This window comes from Aspergillus brasiliensis, assembly GCF_001889945.1.
Source record: "Aspergillus brasiliensis CBS 101740 unplaced genomic scaffold ASPBRscaffold_5, whole genome shotgun sequence".
NCBI lineage: Eukaryota > Fungi > Ascomycota > Eurotiomycetes > Eurotiales > Aspergillaceae > Aspergillus > Aspergillus brasiliensis.
Genome location: NW_027137446.1, coordinates 1915169 through 1932671, shown reverse-complemented (window position 1 = coordinate 1932671; position 17503 = coordinate 1915169). Strand labels below are relative to the sequence as shown.

Here is a 17503-nt window from a genome sequence, read left to right as displayed (position 1 = left end):
TAGAGAGATTTCTCTTTTGGTCTACTTGGTAAATGTCTCGAAGTTGTCTTTCAGAGAGGTAACCGACATAGGATATCAGGTGAGGCAGGCCTGTTGCGCGAAGAAGATTTCCCTGTCTAGCCGGTCAGTCTATTTCTAGACGGATCCCATGCTGTCTCTCCCGCCGCATGTTGTTTCCCGCATCATTTGTCTTTCGCAGCCATCGATCTGAATTTTAGCGCCAGCACCAAGTTTAGAAACATAAGTGGAAAGCATCTGCACAAACGGACGAGGAGCAAGCAAGTGATCCAGTTGTTCTTTTTTTACACCTTGCTCAGCAGGGTCTAAGCAGGTGGTCAGTGTGCGCCGATTCCGTTGCTGCTGCTGCTGTTGCTATTTTCGATCCAGAGCTTGGCCAAGCTAGCCACCCAGAGACTAGCGCCGATATTACCTCCACTTGATACCAAAACGTACGGTAACGGTGAAATACGGATCGTTACGTATCGTACCAGTGTCATACGAAACCAACCTTACTCCATACCCCAGTGGCTATACTTCTCGTCCAACACACTTGGTCGTCCACCTTCTTTACGATCCTGGAATATCCACATTGTGGACTGAGAGAGATATAACCATACAAGTTTCCCATCATCTAGCCTCTTTTTTTTCGTCTCCTATCCACAACCATCCAAACCTTCTACACCTTTCCTCACTCACTCCCTCGCCACCCTTTGGTCCCTCTATCCTCGTTGCAATCCAAACAATATTTGAGATCATCTCCTCAAAATACTCTCAGAACCATTTGATATTCTCAAAACTTCGGCTTTCTACTTAGTTACTTTAATATCGGACATAGAAACTGCTGGACAGTATCATGGCTCCTCGACCGATTCTCTACCCACTCAAGACCTCGAAGAACGTGACCTTTCCTTCACAACTTCAGGACAATCCCCCTCATCGATCTGATCTGGACCAACATGAGCCAGGAAGTGGACCTTTAGTCCCTCCTCCACGCGCATATACGGAGTTCCTCAGAGCTCTACGCCCGGCTTACTCGGGCCCCGAAGGCATCAATGGAAGCTACACAAGATGGGTAAGGAGCAGGGCTCTACCATCACCTGTCTCAATGCCTTCCACTGCCAGAAGTGCAACCTTTCCACCTGGAAGTATACCCAAGACTAGTCCTACTTCAATTCCCCCATCACCACGTGCGCCTCCACGGTCCGCAAGGGAGCCTACCTCTGCACGACACGTCCGCGCTTCACCACAGTACCCGTACTCCCCAGCAACGACTGAATCTCCGCAGAGTCCTTTCACTATTAGGACTCCCTTCTCTCCAGCGGAGCGGAGAGGAAGGTATATTGAGAGTTCGAGTGATTCGAACGGAAGAACCATTACTATACAACACATTGTTACACACACTGTCAATCTCAAGCGCGCGCCTTCACTCGAACCCCCACCAAGGGGCAAACGCAGAAGGACCAATGAGTCCCAGGAGCGCTAAAAGTACGCTACGACGACCATGACTTAGACGGATCTGATGTCTTCGCGCTTATGGAGTTTGGAGGGTCTCAAACCACTTTTGCTCGTGTCTTGTTCTCATTTATTGCACTGATAAGTCTCTGCTGTTCTTGGCATATAACTGTTTTTACTACGCTTTCTGCTTATATTGTTTGTGTTACTGTTATCACTCGGTGGTATTTATCGCATATGGAGCTTTCTTTGGCATTGCTTTCTACTAGAGGGGTTAGCATCCACCTTATGGCGGTCTGGAACTGCCTATGCTGGAGGGAATGGAGTTGGAGCATAGTATGCTATTCTATCTGTGTTGGGTAAAAAGCCTCGTTTACAATCAAGTGGTTGGGGATAGGCTTGGGATGTTCATTTGTCAATCATGTTTGGATCAGCGGCGTCGAATGTTCTGAGTTAGGTTTGCAATGTTACCCAATTGAACAAGCTGAATACCTAAACTTTGTTATCACAGTAAGTTTAATTGCATCCTTTCTCATAAGCCTGGCCATGACATAGCCTCAAAGGAATTACGGGCACTGAGCGAAATGCAGCTGATAGGACTTGAATCCCGCTTTGACGCCAGGAAGGATCCTCACTAGATTCCTTTAACCCACGTGTCTTCCACATGGTCCCAATAAACAGTACTTGAAAGTAAATTTACCCACAAACATACATTTAACTCGTAAGCACCGCATAAGCGGTGACATCCTTGTTGGGACCAAAGGATTTCCTAGCGCGAATATGTTCTTGCTGAGCCTCACAGCCACCTTCAGGTCACCAGAATCTACCAGTAATGTCCAAGCTATGACTTCAAAGTGCTATGAGAAGAAAAATGATAGGGCAATGGCAGATATGACGATTTACCTCTGATACATGACAAAATCCGACATGTCGCTAAGAAATCCAACTCCAACGGCAACTAGATAAGTAACAGTTGTTTTTCGAGCTGGTATTATATCACATACTGATATACTGGTATTACAGTGTATTACAAGTATCACCATCACCAAACCATCAACAACACTTGAAGCTATATAATAAAGGTATCATAATCAAATTATCATTTCAACAAGTAAGCCTAAGAGGTAAAAGAATGTTTGAATTGAAGAGAGTATTCAGACTCCCATTCGCTCGTATATTTGGATAACATCACCAGTTGCATAGACTAGAGGTTCAATGAAACATGACATCCCGCACTTATTCGTGATCTATGACAATCGGACAACATCCTCATCCATACAGAACTCGCAGGCAAACTGCGAACAGAACTCTGTGGAGATGGTGTATGAATCCGATTCTAAATTAAGATACCTCTATACTGTGATCACGATCACGATGAAGCTCTAACCTAGCTACTAGTTTGGTGGACAACATGTGCCTTCATAGGCTCTCCAAAATCCAAATCAACCCGTTCGCATAGAGGTGCATGGAGTTTAGTGCGATTACAGTCATCAACCTTGTTGCGTGGGTCTATGGGTGGTCCATTATTGCATCCTAATTTGCTTGATACTTTTCTTGATCCCTGTGCACAGCTTCGGCGCACTGGTGGTGATACCTAGCGCATGCATGTCGGAACGGGATGATGTTGTGTTTTGGGACAGGCTTCGGAGACTGCGATGCACGGCAGTCACCATTTCACGCAATCAACATGCGATTCCTATAGGACCCGCTTAATCGGTGCTTAATAAAGTAACAGTTTATGTGCCGCTGGAGTGCATCTTTTGTTGAAACGCTTTCCGCCTATCAAGTTCCGTTGATTGGCTTTGGATCCGTAGCCTTATTCGAGAGCAATCTTAAGAGTCTGGGCAGCTCATGATCTTTTGGGCTACCAAACCTGGAGCTCCTGCGCTACCGATGCGGGCATACAATGCCTAAAATCGTTAACCGCCAATAAAGTGTCGTGATACAACTCTCTTCCCCCGGTTAGGTTTAGCTCAAATCCCTGATCCCGTTCACATCCATGGATTGATTTGATTGGTTGACAGACACAGTCACTGCGGGGAAATCAGACTGGCGGGACATGGATCATGCATACAACATCCTGACATTAAGCGCTTGTTGGTTGCTGTCAACAGACTATTCACTCTTAGCTTGCAGCCACGATATCACCCGCGGCAAAAAGGTGCTATTTTTGGCACCCATCTTGTGCTCCCAGACTGATGACGGTCTTCCCGCATGTGCCAATCGCCTTTCTGAGTTTTCACCAGCGATATGCCTGCGCTTTCCCATGTGTGATTCCATATCCTCAAGTAAACGAATCATATCACTCAGCACGTGTGATATTCTATTTATGGCCTCTAAGCGCCCTTCCGACCCACATATGCAAGATTTCACATCCACCCCCTCCCATAACCTGGAGAGGACCTTTCTCACTCTCGAAGCCCTTCTCTGATACTAAGCCTTAGTAGCCGCCGGGGATCACACCACGGGTCCTGAAGAATCCATTTTTAGAACACGCCCAGAATACACCCAATCCATGTCGATGCAGGAGAGTTCATTGATGTCCGTCATGTCCATTTCTCTATCTTTAGTCCCAGACGCCAGAGCAAAGTCAGCTAACCGCCCAAGAACCATACCTATTGCCTTTCCGTACTCCACCTTCCTCCGGGGAGGGGCAGGATGGGGCCCATATCCATGTTCAACCAGCGACCAGTACCTCTATCAGGCCGCCTTTGAGTCAGTTGCCTCCAGCATAGAACCGCTGCTCTATTTTTGTCTTATCCAGGCTCTAGTCCCAAACACTAGCCTTTCTCTCTTGAGATCTGTCTGGCGCGATTCTTAGGCCCTATTAGATAGGCAGTTCCGTCTCCACAATGGAGGAGATCCCCTGCAGCACATGGATTCCTCTGGTTGGCGGGGAGTTATTTTTGGAATCATTCCAATCTCAACTTCATCTCTACTCGAGTTTCCCCAGGGTCGCTGTATATGGCATTTTCAAAGGCAGTGCCGTCATAATTGTAGATAGATGGATACAGGTACTCCTCAACTAAAAGCATATCAAAGAAGAAACCAAAAGAACGTGAATTGGGTGACTGGGAACAATGTGGTGGATTATAGCTTTTGCACATCTATTTTGGCCAAAGTCAGGCCGTGAACCCTTCCAAAATAATTAGTGTTCACGTTGTTAGGCTGCGGTGCAAATTAGACAAGGATCAGAAAGCCTGCCGCGTGAGCGGGCGTTGCGCTCTCAACCTTCCCGCTTGTTTGAGGGGCAGCACTAACATTTCACAGCACCCCCCATCTTATTTTTCATTGACCAGTTAGACCCAAGCAACCAGAAATGATTTACTATTCTTATCCTATTCTTGTTGAGCTAGTCGGTCACATATAGAATCTTCTAAGCTCGAGCATTAGACCCTATCTTCTCCTTTCCCTCATTGGACCATCCTCAAAGCACTAGCATGAAGCCAACATACTAACTTTGCTCATTCTACCACCATCATTCCCCTCTTTCCGCCCAGCATCACAGTTACTCCCATCCGCTACCTCACATCTCCCCCAATCATCAACAACTTCTTCCTATCCAAACCGCGCTTGCGTTCCACCCTGAACCCCTACCTGCATTTCCCATTGACGCAAATCACCATCACCACCAACTGCACGCTACCCTCCTACCCCAAGTTCTAATCTCGTTTCCCACTTCCTCCCCTGCGCCACGATAATTATAGAAATGGATGAAGCAATTCATACCTCCACTTTCTACCTTCCATCCAGTCATACCTCTTGCGCTTGCGACATCCCCCCTGCTTGCTGTGTCTATTTCAGGATCTAGATATGATCTTCTACCCTGACGATCGGTATTTCTGTACGATACTTGTACGTTACTGGCCGTACGTGTTTTACTTTACGCTCAATACACCTTTTCATACAGACGTTGCATGCCTTACACTTGCCTACCCCGGGACTTCGATCTCCGTCTTGCATCTAGATAGTCCTCCAGTTTCATATATTTCTAAATAAAGATTTTAGTTTTGATAGACACATTTAGTTCTTTCATCCTTGATGCCATTCGGATGTAGGCGCGGTTATGCTGCACCTATCTTTCGGAGTATGTGTTTCTATACTTGGTACTACCTTTTCTATCTCTCTCTCTCTCACTTATCGCTTGACTAGTTGTGGATGTGTGAGGTGACTGCTATTCGGAGTAAGCATGACTTACTAGTGATGTGAGTAAGGGATGCATATATCTTTTTCATCATTTTCTCCCAGTACCATGCCGGCTTAGCAAGGGATGGAGGGATGGGCACAACTTCCACATGCTGAACAGGCACCTCGGACATAATATGAACACTAATGCTCCGTCAATTTTAAAGAGTACTGTTAGAGCGAGATTCATCTGCCAGCGAGCATCTAGCACTAATCTATGTAGCTGTTCGGGTTAATCACATTGTAAGCTTAAGATTAAGTTATGATTAATGCCTAGTACATAAATCCTCTCGGGTGGGCGTATCATCTCAACAAAATCAGTATCTACTAGTATTCATAAGGCATATAAGTAAGGTAATAAGGTCGAAACTTGTAATGATAGTAAATTGAAAGACAGGTAATATCAGAGAATATCAACGCTGTCTAATGGCAATGCCAGGCCACTCATGCTGAACCATTTGCCAATGGAACCTAATAATATACTACCCCATCATTCTGATCACGATATAAAGCCACCCATCGCCATACCCTGAACATCTCACCACTTCATCTAGAGGTGCCCCCATTGGCACCGCGGCACCATGCAGCACTGGTTTCGCCAGGACGGGTGTCCTTCGACTCGGAAATAGATGCGGAAGAAGCGAGTGCAATGCCGACCCTATGGTCTGCGGCTGAGGTCCCCTAGATGTGCTCAGGATGGATTGACTTGCCATTACACTGGCGCTGGATCCGGAAGTTGGTTGAATGGTCGGTGGAATAGGAGACTGAACTACTTTGAGGGAGGGCGAGTCTGAGTCTGGAGGAAGGGGGAGAAAGAAGCGGACAGGAATGTTGCGGAACGGTTGGGACTGTGGTGGAAGGAGAATGTTGGATATTCGCTGGAAGTTCGGAAGGTCCACTGAATGCATGTTTAGCACCTTGATCTTGTTGTCAAGTTCACCAAGCGACAAGTGAAATTAGCGTACCATCTCTGACCGACTCCCAGAGCCCCGCCGAATCCTCCCTAGAGAGAGTCATAATTCCTTTGGCGGTACCATTCCTTAAGAAATCCGCTTCTTTGACACTGTTGATAAAAGCATCGTGCATCACCATCCCGTCCGCATCAAGTCGAACAAGCTCTTCATCGGGCCAGTCGCTGAAATGCACGACTAGACGCCATGGTAACGGGTCTTCATCCGCTGTGGAGGCCAAATCAGTTTCGACGCCCCCTTTAGAGGCTGGGTCGGCTCCAGCATAAAGGTCATAAAGGAGGCCAACTGGGTAGTGCCATTTCAACGGAACACCCTCGAAGGAGAACCAGCCTTCGTGCGGGCGGGAGCCGGGATCAATGAGGGAGGGGGCGAAGAAAGCTCTCAATCTTGGGAGAAGCGATGGTAGGTATGATATGCGGGGACAGGAGATCTGACTAGATTAGCTTTGACTCCACCAGGTAGGAGAATAGGACATACTAGATACGGATCTGTTTGGTCAAATGTACGGCTTTCGGATGGAGCCAAGGTTATTTGTAAGGGCAGCCTTCCGGCCCAGACGGCTTTCTGGATACTGCCCAGAGTGACTCTCGAATCCATTTTTAGGAAGGATATGCTGCATCGCAAACTGTGATATTGTATCAGCATAAGTTGGTAGACATAGTAGCGTGATTTTGATACTCACAAGAAGGAATATCGCTGGGTGGTTGCAGTAGACGGCGATCGTCTCTACGGGTCGCCGGTTGAATGCCCCGCTGACTTAGATCACGATTCACCCACGGCGAGTCATGGATAGAGACAATACTCCTCTATATTGTGTCAGTTCATAGGCTGGAGATATCGAGATGTACGGGCCGGGTGAATGAAGTAGAGGGAAGGTGATCATAAGGTCGTACACTCATCGTCCGCAATGGGTTTCTCAATTGGTCGAGGCACACGTGATGTTATTCCTCAGGCAGCAATGTATTGTAGCCTGATCACGCGTCGCGCTTCTTTCAACTCTCACCTTTCCCAACTCCCCTGAACAGTTTTCTACCTATACTAGTTACATCTTTTTGATTCACAGCACGATTTAATGATCTCTACAACTGACTTTACAACTATCAAGCAATTTCCCATTAAGATAACCACCATTGACTGAAACTTCAGAGGAATATGATTCCGAATAGAAATGCTCCATATAGGAGTGATCGTCAAACTCAAACGAGGAGGGCGACGTCAAACCAGTATTGTAACACAGTAAGACACTGAGATCTTTTAGAAGGGCTTTAGTCATGGATACGACAGCAGCAACGATAGAATGATGGTCCCCTATACTCAATGTGAAGCTACAGTCCCTATGGATCATGCGGCAGTGACAATCCAGGAAGACCCTCGATATTGCGGAAATAGCAGCACGACAGATGATGCCAATTGATTGTACTTCGGATGCTCTCATCGATCGACTCATGCTATTAACTATGTGCGGGCAGACTATTATGCAAGTGGATATCTGGCTGCTACAGACTGTCATGGCCCATACAGCCCAAATCGAAACGAACCTTGTCGTCGATTACGAGAGTATGGGCATCTGTGCTTATAGAGCAACCCTCCCAGAGACGCTCAAGTCTACTGCTTCAGCTTCACTAAGGAGTATGCTGCTTGCAGTGAGAGTATATCCTTAGCTTCCCTCGTGAAAGTAGGCAATCACCCAGACTAATCACTGAACGCCTCCGATAATGAAACATCAATGCGCCGATCGCTTGGCCTTCTCTGATTTACTATGGATTTAGGCTCACTTGGCGACCCAGAAGACGACTTGTTCATCTTGTCAAGGTACTAACAATGCTCATGTTTTCAAGGGGTGAGATCGATAATCTGTTCAGCACTGTGCTCAATCCACCAGTGGGTCTAGACTGGCCATCACCAGGTATATTCAAGCACTCGTCTCGGGGAATATGTTCATGATTTATGTAAGCGGAGTTAAAGATGCTAACATAGATGAAGCCAATCACGCAATGTATCAGGTATCACGGTGATCCGGAATCGTGTGTGGTGCCTAGCCAGTATTGTTGAGATAACCCCAATCAACCCGATATTGCAATATACGTGATCTATATCATGTACAGGAGCAGAACGTCTAGAGCCATTGCCCCTGATGTCTGCAATTACTGATTGATTTAGCTGATTGTGTGAATTCGGACAAAATCTCCGTATTCTTCATGGCTGGATCCAGCATAATAGTATCCGCTATAGGGCAAATGAAAAAGTTCAAGGTTCACCTGTTACCCCTGATTCACAACTCACCCCTTGAAGTATCTACCCCGACGAAAAGGCCCCACAGATCCAAGCTAAATGGTGATTGAACAACAGCCAAAACTCCTTGGTGCTTTAATCCGTTAAGCTATCGCCCTACAAAGCTAGCAGTGGGCCTGCCGCACATCACTGCCGAATGCGCCTGCAACCTCCACTCTGAAACACCGAAGCTCATCTATAACAAACGTCAATCTCCGTGACTCCACCAGTCGCAGCACCATGTTTCAAGCTTAATCCACTCACAGCTACCGATGGCCCAACGGCAAAATCAATCATCATGTAGTTGGCTATAAATCCTCCGCATCCTCCCTACGTTCCTTTTCTCATCAGCCCAGATCCGGTATCTGTATAGCCACTCATACGATCACCCGAGCAGTGCTCAGTTCATTCTTTTACATACATTTCATTTGTCTCACCACCATCCAATATGAAGTTCACCTCTACTCTGGCCCTGTCGGCCCTCCTGGCTGCTCCCGCCATGGCTGGTCCCCACGGCCACGTCCGTCACCAATTCGAGTCCTACCAAAACTTCCCCGGCGCCGGCAACCAGGGCTTCAACGGCCCCGGCCAAGGTCAAGGCCAGGTCGCACAGCCCCAGTCCAACATCCAGCCCAGCAGCAACGGATACCAAACCCAGGCCGCTCCTCAGGCGCAGTTCACCCCTCAAGCCAGCGTCGTCTCCAGCCAGGTCGCTCCCGCCGTGACCTCCGCCGTCAGCTCCAACCACAAGAGCAGCTCCACCTCGTCGGACGACTACGAAGTCAACGAGAACTGGGCCGGTGCCGTCCAAGAAACCACCGGCACCGCCACCTTCTCCTACGTGGCTGCCACCTTCACGCTCCCCAGCGTGACCCCCACCGCGGCCTCCTCCTCTTCGGACGATCAGGCCGTCTCCTTCTGGGTTGGCATTGACGGCGCCACGGGCCAGAACCAGATCTGGCAGGCCGGTGTGGACATCTACGTCCAGAACGGCGAAACCACCTTCCTTGGCTGGTCGGAGTGGTACCCTGCTGACACTGTCGGCCTCGACATGGAGTTCAACATTGGTGATGTGATTGTCGTCTCGGTCGAGTCGACCTCCAGCAGTGAGGGTACTGCGCTCATTGAGAACTTGACCACGGGTAAGAACGTTTCGTCGACTGCTACGGCCCCGTCCAGCTCGTCCACTCTTGTCGGTCAGACCGCTGAGTGGATCGTGGAGGACTTGGCTATCGATGGTGATGGTCTGACCTTCATTAACTTCGGTGAGGCTACTTTCACGGGCTGTGTTGCTAAGGCTGGTGGAAAGACCATTGGTCTCGATGGCTCGTCTTTGATGGCGGTTGAGGATAGCACTAGTGATCATGTCCAGGCTGTGCCTAGTGTTGTTAGTGACTCCGAGTTGAAGGTGACTTACCAGAGCTCTTAAGGATATGGTGAGACATTATTCTCTTCTGATTTGTGTATATACACTTTTTGTATAGGGGGATGTTAGGTATCAACCTGGGGTTGATGAGTCTAAGAAATTAGACTTACTATAGTATCAGATACTAAAATTTGATATTGCATATACCTGTTAGAGATAATATGAGTATATTCAAGTATCAATTACCCATATTCATACCGTATTAAGCCTGATAAGGCATCCCTCAATACCCATATATACAATCCCATGCAAGAGCTAAACTCCATACTCCAGGCAAACAAATAAAAATCCAAACCAAACCAAGCCACCAGGAAACACACAATGGAACCTAGCACTAGTATAAATCTCTACTATGCACCCCACGACCTCCTCCTCCCACTCCCAGCACTCTCATAACTCACCCTCCCCATATCCCCATTCCCATTCCCATAATAGTACTCCTCCCCAATACTACTCCCCTCATCCCCCCACCTCCTCCCATTCCCAAATCCAGCTACATACACCGCCCTCGGCGCCGCAATCCCATCCCCATCCCCATTATCCTCATTATCCCAACTCCCACTACTACTCCTCCCCGACAGCGACACCGACCTGGACCTCTCCCCATCCCCAGAAAAACTCAACGACGGCACCGGCGAAATTACCCCCTCGACCTCCCCCTCTGCATGTCCCCTCCATGTTGGAGAGTACGGCGGAGGAGGCGTCTCTCTCGTTGCTGTGGATGTGTTTCCGTAGCTATGGGTTGTGCTGGGGAAAGAGATCTGGGAGGATGCGTCGTCGTTTGTAGTGGTATTTCTTGCGGTAGTGGTAGAGTAAGGATGTTTCTCGTCACGAGGGAAGTAGTCATTGTGGTAGCTTGATGAGGAGATGGGTGGGTCGCGGAGGTGTAGGGCCAGGGTCTTTTCGTTTAAGTCTTGAGTGTTTGGGTGTGGGGTGTAGGCTGGGGGGTAGGGAATTGGGGGTGTTTCGTATTGGGTTAGGTATGGGTCGGTGCTGTTGTGGTGGTGATGGTGATGATGGGTGGATGCAGTTGTGGTTGTGGTATCTGGTGGCGGGGTAGGACTGGTGCAGGAGCATGGGCAGAGCGATGCCAGGAGGGCTGATAACATTGTTGCTATTGTTGTTCCTCGTCTTGTTCTTTGTATAGGCGTAGGGGAGGTATTGGTATGGAACAGGTGGCTGTAGGTAAAGGTGTCTGCTGTAGATGTTCGCTGACCCGGAGTCACCCGTTGCGATGACGGATGTCCGAAGAGTGGGTGGAGGGGCTAAGTGGGAAAGATCGATTGAGGCACCAGAATACGTCAATGCGATGCAGAGACTCGTGTCTCTGGTTGAAAGGTGAAGTCTACCAGAGTGAAAGAGGGAGAGAAAGTCAAAAGTCAAAGTTACGATCACGACGAGGCTGCGCCTCAGCATCCAGGCATCTACGTTCCCCGCATCGCTGATTGGTGGAGTTCCCCGCTCCTGCCCAAAACTTTATCGATAAGCGGATAAGATAGTCACTTTATGCTCTATTCTCATGTTGGTATGGAAGCATTCTCGTAGTCTTCTATACACTCAGTGGGAAACCTCATGAACTCGTCCCATCCTTCCCCCAAGTACCACGTAATCGCAGTAATCTCTGACCTCGCTCGCGTCTTGACCCAGTACATCTCCGTCCCGTACATCAAGCCCAGCCACCAACTCAGCATCACCAGCGCCGGTGGATCCTTCTGCATCAATTTAGCAAAGAACTCCGGCAGCAGTCTCCCCATAAACCCCGAGTAAGACGCAAAACTCCGGACCCCTCGCTCCAGCGACAGCAGTCTCGTCAGTATACGCGCTGGCGCATGATACAAGTTCGTCTCTGCGGTGGTCGTATCATCGATGCCACACAGATCAGCCAACCCCGGATGAATAGCCACCCGGCCAGGACGCTCATCCTCGAAAAGATCCACCGTCTTATCATGAGACTTCATGAATACCTCCCACCACATGCTACCAGCTTTCCACTGCACCGTAGCCATGATCAGATGGCGCAGCCCCCCTTGTAGTGTCAGCCAACTCAGGGAAGTAATATCGTCCGAGAAGACAAACGAGCCGAGCGGGTCGTATTCATCTAAAGCGAAGGAACGAATAGTCAACAGCAAACACGCAGAGATGACACTATCCGTATTCTTCGGCCCGATGGCGGTGATCTCCCGAGAATACTTGGTGATGGCCTGCTGCCAGTGGTAGGTTTCCGAAAGGGTATAGACGTGACCCTCGGAAGCCAGATGGCGGATATGCGACGTGGCTGCTGCGACGATGGCGTGCAGAAGAAAGGGTGACTTTATTGTCAGTAGCAGTACTCCGTATTATGATAGAGGTCAAGAGCATACATTGAACCCTAGCTGAATGATCCTCGCCTGCATGGCCGATTGAGCGCGTGTCGGGCCGAGCGCCGGGTTCGTTAATCCATGGTGGAAGTGCTGCAAGGCCTGCACGACGGGCAGTGGGCCGGATTTTGAATCCAACTGCAAGATCTCGTTGATCTTCTTGGTCACGGTATCCACCGACATGCAGTACGCTTTTGAATCGGGCGGGCTCGCAAGGAAGACGCTGACGCTATCTTTGGTCTCGGGCTCATAGCTGCAGTCGAAACCGAGTTTCTGGCATCGGTGACAGGATGGTTTCTCCTCGTCGCACTATCGTTGGAGAATGAGCACAATTAGAGAGGACATCAACCAGAAGAATGAGGAGAAAATACCTTGACCCGTCGCTGCTTGCAAACGAGGCAACCAGCGCGCGATTTGCGATGCGGACGTCGGGGATGAAATATGCGTGGAGAAGGACGAAGCTGGAGGACAGACTGCATGGCAGCCACCAATCTTACTAACCCTTGCTACGTTCCATGAAGGAAACTACATGCAAAAATGCAAATGAGACAGAAGATGAAGAGAACAAGACGGTAAGACAGACAGACTCCAGACATATGACGATCGATAGCCTCGCGGGATGCCTGACCAGACTAGGCCTAATACGGAAGCCAGCTATTCCACCAGCATAACATACACATTAAACACCATCATAAATCATATACTCCCAAGTCCATTCCACAAGTGTCCACTATATATCTAACCGATCTGCGCATTCGAGAAATCCATCTCTGTACACAGACACACGCACTATGTCAGCACTACCCATCTGAAAGAAAAAATAGAGAATACTAACCAGGATGTTCCTCCTGAAACTTCTTCAAAATATCCCTCTTCTTCTGCTCATCACTCGTCAACCCACCCATCTCCTTCTGCCTCTGATCATACATCATCTTCTCCACCATCGCCCTTGTCTCCCCATCCAACTCACTCAGCGACGAATTCTCCGGCGTAATCTTCGTCACGTCGATCTTGGGCGCACTCGTAACAACATGCGCCCACCACTCCACCTTGTTCACCTTATCCAAGTGAATCGAGATTTCCTTGCCGGGCGGCTTAGATGTCGATTCTAGTGTCCAGGAGCATTCGTCGGGGATAACGGGGTGGGGAAATTCGCCCTGCATTATCAGAACCATATCATTAGTACTACCGTAAGAGAATTGTAGCGTAAGAGGGGTAAGGAGGATGGATGGATGTACATCAATAAAAGCCTCCTGGCCCTTGATCGCAACGCGGATTTTCGTCTTCGTGAGAACAACATCGAGATCCCGGCCGCGGATATTCGCTGCCACGGGGATCGTCACCTCCACGTCGCGGATTGTTTGAGTCCATTTGTAGGGCAGTTGGGCTTGTTCGGCGGCTTCGCGGGCTTTGCGGGCGGATTCTTCTTCGTCGCGGCGGGCGAGCTCGGCGGGGGAAGGGGGTTGTTCGTCGGCCATTTTGCTGTTGGAGCTATATTAGTGTGAGATAGGTAAACTATCGGTAGGTTATGGACGTACTTGTTGTGAGAGATTCTAGAGGGCCAGGGAAGAAGATTGTTTGGGGAGAATTGGAGGGAATTACAGATGGTGGGGACTGGCTGGATGGCTGGAAGCTTCCGCGTGCGGGGCAGCTTGACTTTCTACTGCCTTTACTGAATAGTCTACTCCGTAGTCGGGTTAGACACCATATAAAACTACAACATACTTATAAATGTAGAGAATGGTGGGATATCGTATGTCATTAGGTTATTACATACAGTTCCTCCATCAATGGCCCACAAATTCTCTTCTGTCCTCCCGGGACAACAGGATACCCCCCCAGCGCACCGCGCATCAGGGCCATCCGACAACAGTATCATTTGCTATGCACGCTGCTTTATATCTGCAGGCCCAGATAAAGAAAAACTCCGAAAATAATCATCAGTCCACCCATCCTCGACGCCCGTAGATCCCTGCCCAGTCAGATTTTATCATCATTCCGTACTGTCCGTCAATATCTCCTCGCCTATATCCTCTGCCACGGGTCCGGGATACGTCGAGGCTTCTTCGATATGCTGCACCTCGCCGTGTTCTTCCCGCTCGATAACGTCGAAGAATTCGCCGGCATACTCGGCCATCTTATTTGCCATCTTGTTCGCCAGCTTGTCTTGCACGATCCCCTCCAGCAGACGCATGTCCTCTTTCCATTTGCGCTCCCGACGGGCCTTTTCTTCTGCCGGCCGGCGGCAGGTCCCGTCTCGCTCCCGCACCTTCAGGCAGTTCGGGCACAGGTAGTTGACTTCGCAATAGGAACAGTTGCACGGCGGGAAGGCGATGGTGCAGTCCTCGCATACGTACACCGAGCAATTGGTGCACTCGCGAAGAACGCTGGCGCACCGCTGTCGCTGGTCACCGACCGCTCGGTACTGCGGACAGAAGAACGACTGACATCCTTGCCATCTGGGCTGGTCGGACGGCGAGTCGCAGTAGACCGAGGATGGCGAGGATGAGCGTGAACGGTTGGAGTTGGAGATGGAGAGACTCCGCGACCGGCGGTGAACCAAAGGCGTGGGTCGAGGATGGTCCTGGAACGTGCTACTGCTCGCCTCGGGAAAGACCTCTTGGTTGTCCTCGGTAAAGCTGCTCGTAGTAGAATCGAGGATCCGCTGCGTCCGATACGGCAGCTCGAACTCTGGCACGGCATTCGTGTAGGGCATCCGCGACGACGCAAACCCGCGAGAGCCGGTCTCGGCGTGGTTCTGGATCGCCAGCTTCTCCAACGTCAGATCCCGGTACCCACAGATTCTCAAGCGGAGCCCCCGCAGATCATGCTCAATGCACAGTGGCTTCGAGCAGCTCTTGCAGTGGACCTTCCACTGAGGTGTGTCGTAGCAGTCCTGGCAAAGATTGCGCGGACAAGCTGCAGGCTGTCGGTCGGGCGGCCCCAGTAGCCAGCGCATCATGGCGATGTGTCCGGTTTCCAGCGTGTAGTCGGGCTTGCGAGGGTCTCCGTAGGCGTCCCGCGGGAAGGTCTTGCTCCATTCCTGGGCCGAGTACTCCAGGTCCTCCCATCCCTGTCCTCGCGGCAGAGGCACGGCTCGTACCTGGTCCACATCGCGGTTCGGGGTCCCGATACTGATGCCGCCGCCGCCAGAGAAGATCGGCTCGGTGCAGCACCAATGGAACGTCAGAGCAGGATAGGTAGGAGGTACGTTGTTGGCTACAGTAGTGTTTTCGGAATCTTCGACAGGGTCTTGCATCGAACATGGCGACATGGTAGCTCCAGGAGCCCACCAGAATAGACTATCCTTGGAAGCCGATCGAGGTCGGCAGTGCAGATACGGCCTCTCATAAGCACAGCTAGCACACAGAGTCTTTCGACATCCGACACAGTGCATCAGTATACTGCATTGCTCGCATCGTTCGGGGATCAACTCGCAGCAGTTGTGGCAGCGGATATTCTCAACGAATTGTGTATGGCTCCGTCGCAGATGTGCTGGCACCATCTTCCCCTCCCCGGGATCTCTACCCTCTCCGGTCCCCAAAGCCTCGCCGTAATAGCCGGTCTCACTGTGTTCCCACAGCTTCGCATCCCGCTGAGCTGGGCGGTTCGCCTGGTCTACTGCGCCGATCCAGTTCTTCGACCTCCACAGCCGATCAAATACTACCCACACCTCCGCCGACCCTTGGGGAACACGCATAGACACGTAGCCCCGCCTCCGGAAACATCTCCCTGCAGGAGTCGAGCACCACGCGGTATCCGTCCAGATGCCCAGTTTATGGCAGAGATTGACCAGTTCATGTGTAGGTTCGGAGTCGGAGTCTTTTCGCGACAAGGAGGATGTCAGATACGGCCGTCGTCGATGATGTCGACATCGATACGTGTAGAGACTCTTCAGTGCAAGATGCTTAGTATCCGGCGAACTCCCAATATTCTGCTCCATATTGACATCATATTGAAGGCCAAACATGGTGAGATATGGGATGATGTGGTACTTGAGCGACACATTCTTGCAACCTCGTACGGAGAGATGCTCCAAGGTCTCGCGCCGCGAATGTAGTACGGTCGACATCAGAATCTGCCCCGACACAGCGGTGTTATCCAACTCCAGACTGCGTAGGCACGGACTAAACGGAACCACCACGTTCATCAGCAGCTGGTCGAGTGCGTACGGGCGCGACTGGCGCGGGATGACGGTCTCGGAGGAGCCGGTGAAGACAACCCGGAGGGGCGGCGGGGTGCCAGAGGGGTACAAGAGCCGAAACGAGAGGTATTTCCATGCTGTCGGATAAGAGCGAAGGAATGAGCGGAGGTAGCGGGAGGTATGGTAGAGGTTTAGGATGGCCTCGGTGGGAGTCTGTAAGAGGAGAGATTCGAGAATGGGGGCATTGGTAGTGACGACGAGTTCGAAGGTGGATAGCGGACGCTGGGCTGGAAGGACGGAATGTTCCAGCGCGGAGTCCACCAGGTCTTGCTGTTGCTGGTCTCCGCTGGGCTTGCCGGCCATGGCTGTAGTAGTAGTAGTGGTAATAGTAGTAGTCGACTCAGGGCCCGATCGATGATCGATGGCGGGCACTCCCGGAATATGAGATACCGATGGCATGACGATCCGAATCGGATGGCGGCACCCTTTGCTTCTTCAACAGCCGTTTTCTTTTGGTTTCACTCCCCTGGAAGGAAGCTGGAGGTTAGAGTGACGCGAGATCGCGAGCACAGCGGAGAATGCGGGAGAGGGCCGCACATCATAAGGGAACAGGGAAGGAGAGCATGCGCAAGGAGGGCGGATTACACCCAAGTGTTGGACATGAGCAGTGGCCATCCACGGGAGGGAGAGTTAGATA

The 17503-nt window shown here is 50.3% G+C and overlaps 7 protein-coding genes across 7 annotated transcripts; 2 read left to right on the top strand and 5 right to left on the bottom strand.

The window, feature by feature from the left end:
• Positions 1–853: 853 nt before the first annotated feature.
• Positions 854–1477, top strand: ASPBRDRAFT_91114 (uncharacterized protein; the record flags this gene model as incomplete). The annotated part of the gene is made up of 1 exon (XM_067629528.1): positions 854–1477. A coding segment is annotated over one exon (624 nt), but the record flags the coding sequence as incomplete, so codon positions are not given.
• Positions 1478–6119: 4642 nt separating this feature from the next.
• ASPBRDRAFT_124604 (autophagy protein 5) lies at positions 6120–7205 on the bottom strand (the record flags this gene model as incomplete). The annotated part of the gene is made up of 3 exons (XM_067617709.1): positions 6120–6535; positions 6603–7038; positions 7086–7205. 3 exons carry the CDS (start codon positions 7203–7205, stop codon positions 6120–6122), a joined length of 972 nt encoding a protein of 323 aa, XP_067480208.1.
• Positions 7206–9378: 2173 nt separating this feature from the next.
• On the top strand, positions 9379–10308 carry ASPBRDRAFT_124111 (A4/G1 family peptidase; the record flags this gene model as incomplete). Its single annotated transcript, XM_067617666.1, has 1 exon — positions 9379–10308. The coding sequence occupies one exon, from the start codon at positions 9379–9381 to the stop codon at positions 10306–10308; it is 930 nt and encodes a 309-aa protein (XP_067480207.1).
• A 347-nt stretch (positions 10309–10655) lies between these two features.
• Positions 10656–11414, bottom strand: ASPBRDRAFT_195600 (uncharacterized protein; the record flags this gene model as incomplete). Its single annotated transcript, XM_067620884.1, has 1 exon — positions 10656–11414. The coding sequence occupies one exon, from the start codon at positions 11412–11414 to the stop codon at positions 10656–10658; it is 759 nt and encodes a 252-aa protein (XP_067480206.1).
• Positions 11415–11822: 408 nt separating this feature from the next.
• Positions 11823–13141, bottom strand: ASPBRDRAFT_195599 (Zn(II)2Cys6 transcription factor domain-containing protein; the record flags this gene model as incomplete). The annotated part of the gene is made up of 3 exons (XM_067620883.1): positions 11823–12614; positions 12666–12971; positions 13034–13141. The coding sequence occupies 3 exons, from the start codon at positions 13139–13141 to the stop codon at positions 11823–11825; spliced, it is 1206 nt and encodes a 401-aa protein (XP_067480205.1).
• A 101-nt stretch (positions 13142–13242) lies between these two features.
• On the bottom strand, positions 13243–14234 carry ASPBRDRAFT_42729 (NudC domain-containing protein). The gene is made up of 4 exons (XM_067624859.1): positions 14201–14234; positions 13901–14144; positions 13498–13819; positions 13243–13432 (listed from the first exon to the last, which is right to left on the bottom strand). The coding sequence occupies exons 2-4, from the start codon at positions 14138–14140 to the stop codon at positions 13401–13403; spliced, it is 594 nt and encodes a 197-aa protein (XP_067480204.1). The 5' UTR covers positions 14141–14144; positions 14201–14234; the 3' UTR covers positions 13243–13400.
• Positions 14235–14655: 421 nt separating this feature from the next.
• ASPBRDRAFT_29845 (uncharacterized protein) lies at positions 14656–17265 on the bottom strand (the record flags this gene model as incomplete). Its single annotated transcript, XM_067622711.1, has 1 exon — positions 14656–17265. The coding sequence occupies one exon, from the start codon at positions 17263–17265 to the stop codon at positions 14656–14658; it is 2610 nt and encodes an 869-aa protein (XP_067480203.1).
• Between the last annotated feature and the right edge of the window lie 238 nt (positions 17266–17503).